The sequence below is a fragment of the Ptiloglossa arizonensis genome, chromosome 8 (assembly GCF_051014685.1).
Source record: "Ptiloglossa arizonensis isolate GNS036 chromosome 8, iyPtiAriz1_principal, whole genome shotgun sequence".
Classification (NCBI taxonomy): domain Eukaryota; kingdom Metazoa; phylum Arthropoda; class Insecta; order Hymenoptera; family Colletidae; genus Ptiloglossa; species Ptiloglossa arizonensis.
In genome coordinates this window covers 18,066,220-18,081,833 of record NC_135055.1, presented here as the reverse complement: position 1 = coordinate 18,081,833, position 15,614 = coordinate 18,066,220, and the positions used below count along the sequence as shown (strand labels likewise).

The 15,614-nt window shown below is 47.8% G+C and overlaps 1 protein-coding gene across 4 annotated transcripts in view; it reads left to right on the top strand.

Moving 5' to 3' along the window:
• Window positions 1-15,614, top strand: part of Sesn (Sestrin) — a 273,229-nt gene that overhangs the window by 217,385 nt on the left and 40,230 nt on the right. Inside the window, exon 1 of one of the 4 annotated variants that reach the window (XM_076318755.1) lies at window positions 8,566-9,155. The exons of 2 other annotated variants lie outside the window; for them this stretch is intronic. In XM_076318755.1, coding sequence (XP_076174870.1) covers window positions 9,135-9,155 — 21 coding nt within the window. In that variant the 5' untranslated portion in view covers window positions 8,566-9,134. Of the gene's footprint in view, window positions 1-8,565; window positions 9,156-15,614 lie in introns of those variants that run through there. One more of the 4 variants, XM_076318756.1, reaches the window with a different exon arrangement.

Here is a 15,614-nt window from a genome sequence, read left to right as displayed (position 1 = left end):
GTCGAGTGAGTCATTTTTTTTTATCGTACACGTATGTACGTACAATAAAGACGATTTAACGCGTTTCGTTCGACGACAAATGCGAATATGGCGTGACCCGCGCGAATACGAACGGTGTAATCGAAAATGAAAAAAAAAAAAAATTTTTTTTAACCGATAACGAATCGAGAGACGGAGGAAAAAAACATGGATGTCTTTTACAGTTGACAGATCGATGGCAGGTGGTAATAGTTGTTGGACGATAAATATCCGATCCGAAGTCTAGGTCTTTAGTGTACTTTAGAGCTAGTAGAAGAGTATAGTGCACTCTGGAGTTGGTAGATTAGAGTGTACTCTAAACTAAGTAGGTTATAGTACTGTCTAGAGCTAGTAGATTATAGTGTGCTCTAAACATAGTAGACTATAATACACTCTAGAGCTAGTAGATTATAGTGTGCTCTAAACCTAGTAGACTGTAGTACACACTAGAGTTAGTAGACTATAATACACTCTAGAGTAGTACACACTAGTAGATTATAGTGTACTCTAAACCTTGTAGACTCTAATACACTCTAGAGCTAGTAGACTATAATACACTCTAGAGCTAGTAGACTATAGTACACTCTAGACTAGTACACTCTAGTAGATTATAGTATACTCTAAACCTTGTAGACTATAATACACTCTAGAGCTAGTAGATCATAGTGTGCCCCAAACCCAGTAAACTACAATACACTCTAGAACCAGTAGACGCAATGAAATTTTAAAGCGAATAGATTCTAATAGAAGGGGGGTTGGCTCATCGTCGTCGAGTTGAAAGAGAAAAAGGAAAATTGTGTTTTTCTTTTTATTCAACGATCCGTTTCACGCGGTTTCGCAATAGATTCGCGCTCGTGGTTCTCATGCATCATCGAACGCTCGTACTTATCCATTCTCCCCCCTCCCCCAGCCCTCCGTGTGTTTTCTTTTCCCTCGGTTAGTTGCTCCTTTTCGAGCGATCGTATCGGTGCTATTGTTTCGAAAGCGTTGACGAGAATGCGTCATTAGCGAAAGAATAAAGATGATCCCGGTGCCACGTGCGGGTTACTATTGCGCGTGCCATAAAGGCGGCCAGATAACGTACCGGGCGAGAAGTAAAGTCAGGAAGTTGGCAGACTTGAGTCATACCACGAACAAAGGTACATTCGATCGGTCGAAGTGTCTGTACACAGGTTGTCTGGTGCAACAAGTGTACGTCTCTCTGAATTGTGTGTCACGCGTGGACACAGACGTGTTTCAGCTTCAATCTTTTGTGTTCTGGGTACCCCCCCTACGAGTGTCGTCTTCACCGTTTGCGCTATCGATTGTCTCTGCAATCCGAAAATTGCTCCTCGGTAGACGTACCGCGCTCTATCCTTTCATCGTACTCCATTCTCCTCGGGACTTTGAAAGAGAACGATTCGGAATTTATTTCTCGCGGTATTATTCGCAGCGTGGTTCGGTATTGACGGTAACATCCGACACGGGACTGCAGAACCTCCATTATCGAAACTAATAAAGAAACCTAGAGATAATAAAGAACACCGTGCCGACTTTGATCGCTTCGTGTCGCAAGAAACGTGTCGCGCGGGTCTCGGTTACGGAAATGGAAAAATAACGAATACAAAAAGGGAGACCGTTCGAAACGTAGCTTTTGTCGCTATATTGCAAATCCCGATACGATGCAAAAAAAAAACCTCGAGGATATCGAGGTTACGATCGTTTCTTTCTCGAGACGATGTTGAGGTTACGATCGTCTCTTCTCGATACCCTAACACGCATCACCGATAAACAATAACGCGATAAGGTACAATAAAATTCTCAAACCGGTACAACTTCGATATAATTTACCATTGAACGCGGTACGAGCTCTTCTTTGTTCCTATTGAACACATTCCACGTATCTTGCATATTTTCTACATATTCCACATACTCAATTGCAAACGAATCTTTCATTCACGTGAAAACTCAATTTCTCGTAAAAAAAAGTATCCAAATCGTCGCTCGGATACACCGGTTACTCAAATCGTACCGGTCGTAATTCTTTTTTCATGTATACTCGCCACGAGCTTCTCTCGCGTAACTTTTCAAGCGAGGGACGAAGGGTCGAGTGTAACATCCCGCCTCCTCTCCCACTCTCGGTCAATTTACTCCCCTCCCCACCCATACCACCCGGAAGGATCCTCGGAGCGTTGTCGGTTTCCGCGACATTGCCTTTTCCCTCATCCCTTATCGTCCTCGTGATCGCGTGTCTTGGACACGTGCGCGTCGATCATCCGCGGCGACAGCGATCGAACGACGAACGGTTCCGTGACCCCCTTTCTCGCGCCACGGTGCGAGCTAGCTCCTCGTTATCGGTCGTCGTTTCGCGCCGCTGACTCATCCCCCGTGACTCGGAAGGTGCTCGGTGTCCTTGGCGATCGTGTCGCCTCCGAGCGCGTAATTTTCGATCCGTTTCGTCTAAAAATATCCAACGTTATCGTCGCCGCGGTGTTTCGCGAACGCGCGTTACGAACAAATTTACAAGTTAACGGGGAACCGGTCGGGGATCGGCGAGGAGGATTCCAACGGACCGATAAGTCCGAGCGCGTTCGTTTCGCAATCGTTCTCGCGCTCGAACGAACGAACGAACGAACGAAGGAACAATCGGCCCGCGCAATTTGTTCCTCGTTACAGCGGTAACGATAGCCGGGCTACGCGCAGCCGCCCGCTAACTTTTCATCGCCTCGTAATACGGTTTAGCGACGCGAGCCGTGACTCATCGCCGCGAAAGGATTCCGCGCGATGTTTTCGCAGAGGTGGCCTTGATTCGACGATATCGAGCAACGCCGATTTCGGTCGAAAAAAGGAACCTTATTCCCCCTATCCCATAATTTTCCACGTTCTTGGGGACTTATCGAAGTTACGAAGATACAGAGAGAATCTTCACGAAGTATCGAGAGTAGAGATAGAGTGAGAGAATGAGAGAGTTTGTGGTTGAAATTTGTTTGGAATAGTAGCGGCGCGGGAGAATTATATTCGTTGGACGTCGCGCTTGGTATTCACGATGTCGCTGGTAACGACTAGATTATAGGTTTTACGCATTCACGGTGCGCGTGCGTGCGCGAAAAGGAAACACACCGGAATCGTATGCAGAACGCACGATATATTATCGCGGCCGATTCGCTATGTCCTTTGTACGCGTTGCGCTTGTTTTTTTTTTTTTTTTTTTTTTTTTTATATTTTCTCTCAAATTTGATCTGCCATTGTATCGTAACGTTTTTCGACGTTTTTACAACCGAGACGGTGGAAGATTTCGGTGAGCGGAAAAAGAAACGATCCTTCGGCGAATCGATCTCGCGGGACTCGGTTGAATTCGAAATCGACTTTGTTTTTTCTCTACGACGAGGAATCGAGGATCGTCACGGGGCACGACTGGCCGCGTCGATCGATCACCGGTTCTTACGAGCGAGCGAGCGAGCGAGCGTTTCGTGCCCGACTCTCGTCGAGCATCAACCGCTAGACCAGTCGGGTACGTTTTCAGCGACATCGGTCCGCGAGGATGGGATTCGGGCGAGATCCATCCCACTGACCGAAAGACCGGTCGGGTAATCTCGTTCGACCCAGTGGAGTCGAGATAGCAGGGGTCGCGGTGAGCGGGTTGGGCCGGGTTTTCACGAGCGCTCGTGAAAAGCCCCGTCGCTCGCGTCGCTGGTTCGTCGCGGTCACAACGAACGGGAGCCGATGTTTCCCGATGATTTCTCGACGGCCGGCTGACCGTTGCGCGCGTATCGTACGGAGCGTGCGCGTTAGAAAGAGAGAGAGAACCGAGCCGAGCCGTGCCGTGCCGAGGAGCGCCGCGAGAGAGAGAGTTCCTCTCCTCCGTTATAACGGCACAATGCGTGCGACCGGCTGAAAGCTACACAAGTTCCACGCTGGATAAAACGAGACGCGGAGTACACTCTCCGTCCCTCCTAGAATAGAAAACGACCAACGATCGAGGAAAGAGAGGAACGACCGATGCTCGCGTGGACGAGGACGGGATGAGACCGGAGCGGGAGAAAAAGAAAGAAAGAAAGAAAGAGAGAAAGATGGAAAAGCGGAGAAAGCAAGAACAAAACGAATCCACCGAGGAGAGTGTTGCCGCACCGGGCTGGAGAGCGCGGGAGGGCGGTACGGGGGAAGGAGTCGGTTCTCATCGGGCGAGAGAGAGAGAAAGGGAACCGTAGTCGGAGCGAGAGGGGGCATGGAAACGGATAAAAAGCCACGGCTATCGCGGGGAACGAAATGAATAAGAGAAAGCTGGAGGAAAGGGACGTGGCGCGCGCACGCGAGACCGACGAAACACGAAGACGGAGCGCGAGAGGGAAAGAAAGGGAGAGAGAGTGAGAGAGAGACGCGGGAGGAGATCGCACACGTCGGGAGAAACGACGGGGAAAGGGAAAAAAGTGGAAAACGCGTAGCGAGGGAGGGGGGGCCCGAGTTCGTGGAGCGAGAGCGGTCTCTGCGGGCGGAGGTCGTGGATAGAGGGCTGCTGGAAGGGGGAGGAGGAGGAGGAGGAGATTTCCGAGCGACGGGGCCTATAATATCGTATAGCAGTGCCGTAACGAGAGGCGCTTTCCCGAGCGTTGACCTCTTCGCTCTTCCAATACTAACCTCGCCCAAATGCCCGCTCCCGGGAATACGAAATAATAGAAACTCGGGTGGCGGTCTTCCCGCGGCGACGGTTGCTAACGCGGCCGAGACAGAGAAGGACAAACGACGCGGGTCTTCGTGGAAGCTGATTGACCAGAGGATCCCTGAAGCCGCGCGCGGTCGAGCAACGAAGGTGCCCGTCTATATCGAGCTTCAATGGCCGTTTCCGGGGGCCGAGCGGCCAAGCTGTTCCAATCCCTTTAAATCGCCTTCTTCTGGGAACTCGGCCGGGCGAACGGCCTCTTTCGCGTTCTCGCTACCGGGAAATCGTAACGCGAAATCGATACGATCGTTTCGATGGAACGAGACGACGGATGGGGCCGGCCGGGCGGTATTGTCGCGAGCGAAATTTTTCGAGCGACCTCGTCATCGATCCGAACGGCCCAGGTATTTCCCGACCGTTGGAAAATCCCGTTCCGCGAACCGGTGTCGCGACGATCGATGGCCCCGGTGCGTCTCGCGGAGCGTTTTCAAACGGCGATTCTCGATGTCGCGTCATCGCGACCGTTCGTCGAGCACCGTGACTAACGCAATCGGCGTCATTGTAGTCGATCTCGCCCGAGAATACGTCTATTTTTACTGGCGGCGGGTATCAGGGGTAGAGAAGGAAAAGTGGTGAACGGTGAGACGTTCTCGATCGACGGACCAACGAAGAGCGGTTAGTTCGGATAAAGGAACAACGCGATGGATTTTAACCCTTTGCGCTTCGGTAGGCGTATAGATACGCTCTCGAAGAATGACCGTTCGTGTACGAAGACGTATATGTATAGGCCCTGGAAAAGTGGTCGCTGAGGTACTAAGAGCGTATATATACGCTCGGGAAAAGTGGTCGCTGAGGTTAAGAGCGTATATATAGGCTTTGGAAAGTGATTGCTGAGATACGAAGAACGTATATATGCGCTCGGGAAACGTGGTCGCTGAGAAAAAGAGCGTAGATATACGCTCTGGAAAAGTGGTCGCTGAGGTACGAAGAGCGTATATATACGCTCTCGAAAAGTGGTGCTGAGGTACGAAGAACGTATATATACTCTCGGGAAAAGTGGTCGCTGAGGTACGAAGCGCGTATATATACGCTTGGGAAAAGTCGACGCTGAGGTTAAGAGCGTATATATACGCTCTGGAAAAGTGGTCGCTGAGGTACCAAGACCGTACATATATCGTCGGGTAAAGTGGTGCTGAGGTACGAAGAACGTATATACACGCTCGGGAAAACTGGTCGTTGAAGTACGAAGAGCGTATATACACGCTCGGGAAAACTGGTCGTTGAGGTAAGAAGAGCGTATATATACGCTCTGGAGAAGTGGTGTGGAGGTACAAAGAGCGTATGTATACGTTCATACGATATATACTTTTATTTTATACTTTACACGAGATACTTTTGTTAATCGAGTATCTGGCATGAAAAATGCCTCGAATGAGGCATCAAAAAAAAAACAAGTTCGAAAATGTGTCGTTTGTCGGAAAAAGACACGAGTCGAGGTACTATTGTTCACAATGTAACGTTGGCGCTCCGTAGCGAAAGGGTTAACCCTTTGCGCTCGAGAGGCGACTCTCGCTCGTCAATCGGAATTTTTTCTAATTTTTTTGAATTTTTCTAAGGAAAACTTCGTAACGAAAATGCTTCGTAGAACGTACGAAGACTTGAGATTCAAATTGACTTCACGATTTTTACTTTTCGTTCAGATCTCTTCGAGGTTTTCGGTTTCACGTGTAAAAGAACGAATCGGGCGTGTACAAGGGGTGTTTGTAACGATCGTGGTTGTCGTATCAACGATTTCGAGACGGATTTATTTACAGGGTGTTCTCGAGAGTTCTACCTTCGCGTATCAAATTCTGCTGTAAACCGTTGCGAAACGCTTGGCTGGCCACGAGGTCAATCGTTTGTTTCGATACCCTTGTGCGTGCGTCAGTGATTCGCCCGGCGTGTTTTCTGGAGTAGGTGTACGATAAACAATATTTTCTCGAGTACCTCGGGATGCCCAATTACCGGTCCATCGTACTCCATTCGTCGATGGAACGTATCGTTTGGTTTCTTTCTCGCTGGCAACGCATTATAGACGATCACCCTCTTGGAAGATAAAAACGGACTAGGCATTTAACAAGGGTAGGTGAACATTTCCGACGAAAAATAGAAACAAAGTGCGTTAAGTAACGCAGAACTCGTATTTTTCTCTGTTTCGTTAATTTTCCCTTCTGAAGGTGACCTCTGACTAATAGGATTCGTATTTTCCGTTGAATAACGGTACCGAAACGAAATTGTATTGTTTGGAGAACACAAGACGACCTTGATAAGACCCCAGAGAAATATATAGATTTTTATTGTTCTTGTACGAAATTAAAAGCGAGCAGATACTCGCCAGATGAGAATAAGACGGTGGACGTCGAGCCGGGGGCAGTTGGAATTTCTTTTAAAGGAAAAGAGAGGGTCATCGAAGGGAGTGGGCTCGTTTCTCGGTTATGGCGTATAGTAAAAATCTCGCGGCACGTTATTCCTGACGCTGTTCGTGGCCGCAACAAAGGTTCGTCGGTGTTTTGCGGAAATGAAAGGGGGAGAGCCCTTACTTGCTTCCTTCCGAGGCTTTATTTCGCGTTGTCCTTGGAAGAGAAAGGAACCTTAAAGGCCCTGAATGGCTCTTCATCATCTCTCCCCTCGTTACAAAGAGGCAGGGTTCTCATTGATCCGAACAGTCACGACGAACGCTCGCCACGATGAACATTCGCGAATCACAGCATTCTTGCATACACACCCATCGCGATAATGCCCACTCCCCACACCCCCGACGAGAAAGGGGCTTTTCATTAACGCTGATAAACAACGCGAACGTTTCGCCTTCGAAGAATCCACGCTCCTCGATTACGCAAAGAGTGATTACTGGTTCGCCGTTTCTTTGCAGTGACAAAACAACGGAGATTAGGTTGACGCGTTCGAAATGTTTTTCACGAATTCCGAATTGGAATCGCGCCGCGATAACGCAATCGAAGATACGATCGTCGATCGTTCGAAACCGCGAATTTCGGATCGAGTGTGCAAAGTTTGAAAAAAAAAAAAAAAACGAAAAAGAAGAATCGAAACATCCTCCGACGGAAATTAAATTCGAAACTACATTTCGCGCGCGTCCCGGTCGCTATAGCGATGGATGGAACACGGTGCGTTCCGCGTAAGACTTTAAACGAGGAGTCAATAGCACTCGTAACGCGGATCTTCGAATTTTGACTTTCTCTCGGGGTGTTCCCGTCACGAAAATTCAAGGGAAATACGACAAGCCGGTGTATTCTTCGTTTACTTTTACCGTGCAGTCCGCGTAACGTGTTACGGGTTGCATCATACCGGTAATCAGATGGGATCGATATTTTTAGCACGGTTCGTACTCCTGTTGCTAAGGCATCAGCTGATCAAGCCGGCCGCTTGCGTGCGCCAGCCGCGTATCTATGCTTCGTCGCGCGAACCTCCTCGTTTGCGTTCGGTCGCGTTCGCGGAACGTCCCTCGATAATTGTATCGGACGTTTCGCTCGGTAACCGAAACGTTCACGATCGAGGACGAATCATCGCGAACCGGGACGGTTGCTTTTCCGCGAGCTTTGTCGTAAATTCGTCTCGGCGACAACGCCGCGACACCCGCTGTTGCTACGGCACTGTCGACCAATGGGAAGCCCGGAGAACCGGCGAGTCTCCCCTCCAGCTGTTCGCCTCCCACCAAGCCGGCCCGACCAGATGATCGCGGCTCTGCTTAGCTATCGAGGCATCAGTTATCGTCAGTTAGCAACCGGCTCTCTTTCAGTACACATCGTTTATCGTAGCACTCCCCGCACGTAATGTCCAGTGTAACCCGATTCTTGTGCTTTTCCTAGTTTCGAGTGTCGGTGTAGTGAACGATCGTTGCAGCCCTCCAGTCTTCTTTTATTTTATTTTATTTTATTTTATTTCTTTTCTTTTTTTCTTCCTCTCCTTGATCCGTTACTTTCAATCGTTTCGGGAGTCCTTAGTTACGAGCGTACGAAAAGTCGAGCCTGTCGCCGGTACCCACGTCAACAGGGTACGAGCAATATTTCTGTGATATTTATTATGACTAGTAATTTCTCGCCGGTGTACCTCGAGTGTGACAATTCACGGACGTCCTATCCCAAAGGAAAACCCACCGTCAAAACTAGTCGGTGAAAATTCGCGGAACGTCGCGAGGTTACCGAGTAACGCCACGCTCCAGCGTAGCTCCTTACTCTTTCTCCACGAGAGAGCTTCCGAGCGTTCAGAGACCACCAAGAACCAAGTTCTTTCTTATTTCCTTTTTATCGTCACTCGTACACACGTATACACCACAAAACACGCGCGCGTCTACCGGAGTCTTTCGTGTTGTATCTTTATATACATAGTGTATTTATTCGAATCGTCCAAAATTCCTGTGGCGAACGTGACCGAGTCTTACCCGAAGGCGGATACGATCGCGAATTGTGGTGGTGCCGCCAGCATGGGTCAGATTGGAAATGACGTGAGTTTACTATTCGTACATTTTTCTATTGTATTTTTTTTTCTTCATTCTTAATCGCTGTTCGAACGATCGCCCGATCCAGGAGGCCCGGTTCGACTACCGACGACGAATGCGCTCGTCGCTTGGGACGCCGGTCGGGGTGTTCGTCTTCTTTTTTGCTCGCTTGGTAACAGCGTCGTTCTTCGTGCGTCGGCCGCGATTACGAGCCTCGAAAGTCTTATGTATTTTCTCGATCGCGACACGCACGTACGTACATACGTATGTACGCAGGCACGCATGCGACCGGCGCATTCGTATACGTGGTCACCGAGACCTTACGGCACGCCGGGCAGAAATAGAGTGCGATACGAGGCTAGAAAGACCCCCGTACACCGAACGTTCGAAAGAGCAACCGTACGAGACGGTGTATTCCGAACGCGTACGTTCGAATTAATTTCGAGTTTTCGACAACGCACACCGTTCCTCGATATTCAGCTTCGTCTCGGTTGTACCGCTACGGACACGAGCCGGCGCTCCTCCTTTCGTGTTCTCCTACTTATACGTTGCAAACCGTTCCTACGGCTCGCTCGTACGCGAAACAACAAACCGACACCTCTTGTCTTGTGTGAATTCTGTTCCCGTCGAAAGCTACCAGAACGTCACATTTCACGGATTCGATACGCGCGAGCGGTGCACGTCGAATCGAACGTCGGTTCGTTCCCTCCGTCTAAAAAGCTTAGCGGGTTTTACCACGCGGCGAGCAACGCAGTCGTCGGTTTAAACTTGATTCAATATTATCACGAATAATAAGACACTCGTAACGACTATTTCCGTACTTGGTTCGCTTTACCGAGCAACCTCAACTATAATATTTCTTTTCACGCTCGAGAAACGTAAACGTAAACGCGTTCGCGCAAAAAGTGACGCAATCTGCCTTGGAATCGAGAAGAGTCGCGACGATTCTCTACTCTCCCCACTCTCTACGGTGCATCGGTCACTGTTCTCGGCGAACTCGAGCGATAGCCCGTGCAATCGTCGCGTTCGTTTAGCCACGGTTCTGGCAAATTCCCGCGTGTCTATTTCCGTGCGTGTTTTAATCGGTCGCGTGAATACCGTAGTCGTGGTTTCGTCATTGGTGGCACACGGGCCCCAGCCAGCGGAACGATTCCCTTCTTTTCCAGCGGATCGTGGATCGTGCACGGGGATGACTCGAAAGGGACGTCCATTCTTGCGTGAGAAAACCACCCTCAACCACCCCCGTCGTCCCGCTACCTGACTCGTCCCTGAGCCGGTCCCTGCCAAATTTTATCGACGCGTTTCATCGTACTGTACGTTCACCCAGGCCTGTGCGGCTTGGCCCATAAATTACACGTCGCTGCTGCTCGGTCGCAGCTACCTGTGAGAATTTAATTCTAGATTTCCGTGTAACGCGTTCGCGAGTTTGTAAGTGGAACACGACGAAAACAAACGGAAATAGACATTGTTGGTAATTTCGCTTGTTACATTCGCGATTTATCGACGCGTTGCGTCACAACCGTGCCACGTTCGCGCGGACTGACCGCGAGTCGCTAGGTAGGTGTACACGATCGTTTTCCGCCGAGGGTTCTTATTTTTTTTTTCTTTTCTTTTTTTTTTGGCAACCGTCGCGCGGCATTCTCGCGCTCCCTGCGATCGAAAATACGAAATTTACACGAGGATCCGTGGCCAGAATCCGATATTTCTTTCGCACTAAGAAATATCGTTATCGCGTTACCTCATCGCCGAGAATCACGCTAGATACATTTCGTCTTATCTCCGTTACCTGAACAAACGAAACTCTATATTTTTCCATAACCCGTGACACGCGTGTTCACCGTTGTTCATGTACGCGGCACGTGGGGACACGTCGCTAATTTCGGATCGGTTGTATTTACACGTTTTCTGCATCCAACGATGTGCCAGCCAACGTCGTCTTCTTATCGCGGTAGCTCGTGCATACCCGATCCCGCCACGATGCTATTGACGGTGCTGCGTTGCAACATTCGAGGCTTTACCCCTTGCAGCGTCAATTTTGCGTTCCGCGACGCCGTGTTACGCATCGTCTTATCGCGGACGCGTAATTCCTGTTTGTCCACGGTGCACCGCGCCGGATACTTTGTTAATAATTTTCTGCCGTCGGTGGCCAGACCGTTGGTAGATAAGCGGAAACCGAGCACGTTTCGAATATCAAAGTTCAACCGTTCGTATAGATTCGACGTTAGTTTTACATATTTACGGACTGTCGCGAACGCACGCAATGGAGCACTCGATACAGGCAAACGGGAGCACTTGTTGAAACTTTCCACGTATTCGAATGTTCCGGGACATTCGCGAGGCGGATATTCGGTGAATAGAGTACGGATACCATTCGAGTAGAAGTTGGTTATTGTGGAGTGGGTATATCGGAGTAGGTACTCCGATACTTAACGAGTACATATCGTTTGAAAAGGAAACAGATGGGTTAATTTGTACTCCATATTATATCCACAAAAAATATTCAAATAGCATTCGAATAGACGTCGACTATTGTAGAGTAGGTATATTGGAGTACCTACTCAAATAGTCTAATAATGATATTGGAGTAGCTAGTAGAATGATATTCGATCACTCATGTATTCGAATGGTGATATTCAAGTATGGATGCACTTCGGTAGCCAAGTATTCTAATAGGTAAGCAACCCTTCAGTTCTTCGATGACCAAGTTCTCCAATGACAAAATACTCCAATACTCAGGTTCTCAGATATTCAGATATCAAGATACTTGAATATTAAACATTCAAATATTCAAATACTCAGGTACACAAATATTCAAATACTCAAATACTCAAATACTCAAATATTCAAATCCTCAAATACTCAGACACTGAAATACTCAGATACTCAAATACTCAGATATTCAAATACTCAGATATTTAAATACTCAAATATTCAGATATTCAAATACTCAAATATTCAGATATTCAAATATTCAAACACTCGAACACTCGAACACTCAAATATTCAAGTATTCAAATACTCAGATACCAAAGTACTCGAACACTGAAATACCCAAACATTCCGAATACTTTCGTATTCTTACCTACGCCCGCAAAATATTCGAATAGAAAACGATTCACCCACGTCGCGATACACCCGAAGTAAATACCGACCGTCTTTCCAAATATCCTCCGTCCCGTGTCACGGTAGAAACGTCTATTGATTCGAGGTACCGGAACGCTCCGGTTCTTCGGCCACGTTTGTGCCGAAAGAAAAGCAAAACGCCCGAACGAACGAACCATCGAGCAGAGACTCAGCCGATGGAAACGTATCGGAAACGTAATCATCGAGAGTAGCGGGGCCACCGAGGAGCCAGTTCCCCTTCTTATTTCATACGCGTGACACGCGTTCGTTTCATCGGTAATTAATTAATCGCTCGTGGCACGGAATATCGATAAATCGCTCGTTCGAATTTCGGCCACGTTTCGGGAAATCTGTCCCACTGTTCCCCAATGTGTTCGAGCGCTATATATTCGGTCACGTTGGCCAGCCCCGTGCGCCGCGCGGCGCCATTAGCATGCAAAGATCGGCCTCGCCAATTTCATTCATAAACATCTCTCGTACGCTTCTGGTTCGCCCCGCGGTGACACGCGAATCGTTGAAACTCCCACGAAAACGTTTTCCCTCTCGCTTATCCGACGTTCGCGAGACGTCCACGAATTATTCGCGGACGTTTGAAAATAACAGAGCCCCGGCGATCTCTCGGTTAGCGCGTACGAACGGTGGTCAGCGGTCATTACGAGACAAGTTTGCGGGTAATACGTGTCGCGAGACACGATCGTAGTTTTGCATTTCTCGTGTTTTTCATCCGCGCCACCGCCGCCGTGTTACGCAATCCTCTCGCAACCGTGCAAACCGGAGCGCCTCGATTCCGCGCGGAATCGAGAACTCTCTGTTTATTATCCTCGAGGCTGAAGATCCAGCTAGGGCCTTTGAAGTAGCGCGCAAATTGGACACGCGGAGAGTTAACCGGCTCTAAGAGAGATCGCTTTGAATTATTTTTATCCCCGAGCCCTGATGTTTTATATTTCTTTTCTCCCTCCCCTCCTCCCCCGCGTGCATTTATTATTTTTCCCCTCTACTCCCCGGTCGTCTTATTCGTCCCTTCTCGAATCTTTTCGAGGCTGACGAATATAGTATATATGCGTTCCATCTGGGCACGGTGGCTCGTCGAGACACGGTTACTCGTCGATTCTTTCCTTTTCTTTTCCTTTTCTCTTTTTTTTTTTCTTCTTCTCTCTCCGTAAGGCCCCTCCTTCTCATCCCCACGCTGCCTCCCTCTAGCTCTTCGGCTCCACCGAGATCGTAAAATTGTTTTCCGAGCGCGAAACCGGTTTCGGAGATCTGGGTTCTGGTACTCAATATTGTTACGCGGGGTCATAGGCCGCCTTCGCTTCTCGGAGGGGGGATCTAGGGGACCTCGAGGAACCGGGTCCAGGGGCCCCGCGAGAGCCCCGAGGTTTGTCTCTTCTTTTTCTTCTTTTTTTTTTCTTTCTTTCGTTTCGTGCGGCAACGACACTCGCGGAACCTTCGCTCAATGAACTTGGATTCGCTTTTAGCGGGCCTCGCTTCGTCGAAACCGGTGATTATTTTCGTTATTCGTCGACAATGAGAAAATATATACGTGGGTAAATTCGAGGTGATTTTATGGTACATATAAAACACATCCTCGACTTTCGATTCGTCGAAATTCGAATTCTCGAAACAAACGTCTCGCCAAGTCGCTACTCGTATTTTCTAAACTCGTTTTAGATAAAGTGTAACACTCGATAGGCGAGTAGAATCGCGGAATATTTGTTGCATAACTGTTTCAGGTCAAAATTAAATGTATTCTTATGTAACTAAGTACGCAACTACATTTACATCTGTGCTGAATTAGCTTGGTAGGAAATTGCGTAGCACTGAAGGAAAAAAGAATGGTTGATTCGATACTGTGCACTTCGATCGAAGTTCGACAACAGACTGGAAGTAAGACTCACCAAGTTTTAGGAGGATCAGTCGTGCACCGATTTTTTTCGAATAAAAAAAATAGATTCGCGGGTTATTTTTACATCGTGGTACCGATTAGGGGTTGAACACGGTGTAGATAATGGTTGAATGGAAACAGAAGTCTTGGGTGTGTTACAACAATCGAGATTGGAGAAATTTAACTAGAAGAAGGTATAGAATGTTTAAGTTTCTTTATTGTTAATTATATTCTAAATGATTGTTCATCTTGAAGCTTGTGGAACACAGGAGAAACATTGTTCGTTTCTCGGTCCAGTTGAATGCATTACCTGCTTACCTGCAACGCCCGAATTTATTCGGGTATCGTGGTCATAGTGTAAACAAGTGAAACCAGGATAAAATAAGAAGAATAAGAAAGTCAGTATTTTTCTAAATCGGTCCAAGGTTCGTTTATCACGAAAAATATTCGCTTTTTCGAAAATAGAAAAATTAGGCAGTCTCCGTGTGTTACGAGTCCGATCGGTTCTTCTTACAAGGATAATAAAATAAAAAAATAGAATTTAATATTTATTTAGCTCATCCAGATCCTCTGGTAATCAAAACAAAATTCTTCTCACCGAAAACAGAAAAATTGGATCATAACTATTCGTGTTCTCGGTTCTATAGAGTTTCCTTCCAAGAATAATACACTCGCCGTATAAACAAATAAAAAAATACAATTTCGTATTTATCCAACTCGCCCAGATTCTCCCATAACTGAGCTAAAATTCTTCTCACCGAAAACAGAAGAATTGCACCGAAACGATTCGTGTTCTCGGTTCAATAAGAGACTCACCGAAAGAACAATACACTAGCCGCATAAACAAATAGGGAAATAAAATTTCATGTTTATCCAACTCGCTCGGATTCTCCCGTTTAGCAAAGAAATATTCCCTTCCAAAGCAGAGGAATTACCCAAGGATAGTGTTGTTCACGGTTCGATCGGATCTCCCGAAAAGGGGGTAGCTTTTATCGAACATAAAATGGTCGATCGCGTGTTGCCCAATTCGGGTCAAACGTCGTATATCTAGCTCACGAAAGTGAGCTGTTTGTTCACACGAATTCACGCGTGCGCGCTCGCTCACGCTTATCGTCGTGCCGCATCTTATGTAAATGTTAAAAATTTTAACGCAATCCGCCACCGGTAAACACGTCGTTGATCGCCCACGTCGTGTAAACACCAACGGTCTCGATGAAAGTTTATCTTCGTTACATTTTGGTCGCGTTCGTTCGAACGTTCCAGAGAGTGTTGCGCGCGATTGGCCAATGCAACTCGGGTGAGCGCGCGAGTCTCGCGTGAGTCACTAGCAACCCGAGTCCACGGTTGATCCAGCGAAGAATTTTCAAACGATTATTTTTCTTCACTCGCGAGATTAACGTTCGCTCGTTGACGCGAGGCTAATCAAACATTCGATGACTGGGCGCTCGTGTAACGCGAAA